This window comes from Elephantulus edwardii, unplaced genomic scaffold (assembly GCF_000299155.1).
Source record: "Elephantulus edwardii isolate Elephantulus edwardi_28Jun2011 unplaced genomic scaffold, EleEdw1.0 scaffold00529, whole genome shotgun sequence".
Taxonomy (NCBI): domain Eukaryota; kingdom Metazoa; phylum Chordata; class Mammalia; order Macroscelidea; family Macroscelididae; genus Elephantulus; species Elephantulus edwardii.
Genome location: NW_006400279.1, coordinates 195,877 through 197,538, shown reverse-complemented (window position 1 = coordinate 197,538; position 1,662 = coordinate 195,877). Strand labels below are relative to the sequence as shown.

Genomic DNA, 1,662 nt, shown 5'->3' with positions numbered 1-1,662 from the left:
ATATACAAACACCCCATATATAAAGATACTCACAAGGATATATATACAAACACCCCATACATAAAGATACAAGTATATATATACAAACACCCCATTTATAAAGATACTCACAAGTATATCTGCACAAACACCCCATACATAAAGATACAAGTATATATATACAAACACCCCATATATAAATATACTCACAAGTATATATATATACACACACATATATATACATACAAGTATAGATACTCACACAAGTGTATATATACAAGAATATAAATATATTACACACACACATATATACACATACACAGAGACAGACATACAGACGTATGGGAGTACAGACACCACACACACACAGACACACAGACATATAGACATGTTGGCACACAGACCTAGCACGCACACCCCCATTTTCCGATCCCTTGTCCCATCTGTGGGTCCCCTCCCAGCCCTGAGTAGCCCCCCCCCCGGTGTCCTAGCACCCCGCTGACCTCTGTCCCTGGCTCCCCAGCGTCGGAACCAGGCCATGTGGCAACCGCAGGCCCACGGGTTGCCGTGCAGGTAGAGGTTGTCCAGCAGTGGCATGTTCTGGAGGAGGCCGGCGGGCAGCGAGGCCAGCGCATTGTCGCCCAGGTACAGGTGCCTGACGGTGGACAGCTGGAAGTGGCCGAGGAAAGAGAAGGTGGAGAAGGCGGCGGGGTGCACCTGGTGGAGCAGGTTGCCTTCCAGGTTCACCAACCTCAGGGCCGTGAGGCCGCGCAGGGCTTGGGGGTGCAGGAACTCGATCTGGTTGTGGTCCACGTACAGCCGCACCAGGCTGGACAGCCCCTGCAGCGTCCGCTCTGCGATGACCCTCAGTTTGTTGTAGCTGAATTTGAAGACCTGTGGGGAGAAGAGAGAGGAGAGGAAGACACAGACGGTCAGACACGGGTGACAGTTGTTGTTGTTATGTGCCATCGAGTTGCTTGCATAGCCACCCTATGTACAACAGCCCTAAACCCTGTTCTGTCCTGTGCCAATTGCACTATCTCCAACACACATACCCCCATAGCCCCAGTCACTGAATCAATCCACCTCATAGAGGGCCTTCCCCTCCTGCGCTGTCCCTCCACCCTCCCAAGCATGACGTCCCTCTCCAAGGACCTGTCCCTCCTTACAACATGTCCAAAATATGTCAGACAGAGCTGCAGAATCAGTCAGGAAAACCCCCAAAGTAAAAAACCAAACAAACCCCAAATTGTGCCTCTGAGGAGAGCCAGTCTTCACCGTTGTGATTTATAAGGAAATAAAATGCATGAATTAATTAGACACACACAGCTATGTTGTGGCTGTCTGTCCTCAGCTTGATTTTTGCCTCATGGAGACTTTATGGGGCAGACCAGAACTCCCTCCTTCAGTTTCTGAGATTGTGAGTCTTGGCAGGAAGTGAAGAGTTCAGCTTTCCCTCTTAGAGCCTTGGCTGGGCTTGAAACACCAACCCTTGGCTTGGAAGTCCAGCATTTTCACCTCAACACCTTTCTATTAAGAGTCACCCCCACAAAACCCACAAGGTTCTCCTTCTTGATGCATCGATGTGTCTGCGTGACTCTGACGAGTGTTACCTGGTCTCTGTTAAGCATTCAAGTCTCTTCAGTCACAGACAGAAATGACAGATATATATATATATATATA

At 48.8% G+C, this 1,662-nt stretch overlaps 1 protein-coding gene across 1 annotated transcript in view; it reads right to left on the bottom strand.

Moving 5' to 3' along the window:
• The window catches only part of MXRA5 (matrix-remodelling associated 5), a 17,958-nt gene that overhangs the window by 13,423 nt on the left and 2,873 nt on the right, over nt 1-1,662 (bottom strand). The window contains exon 2 of the mRNA XM_006903180.1: nt 483-873. Within this exon, the coding sequence (XP_006903242.1) occupies nt 483-873 (391 nt within the window). The remainder of the gene's footprint in view (nt 1-482; nt 874-1,662) is intronic.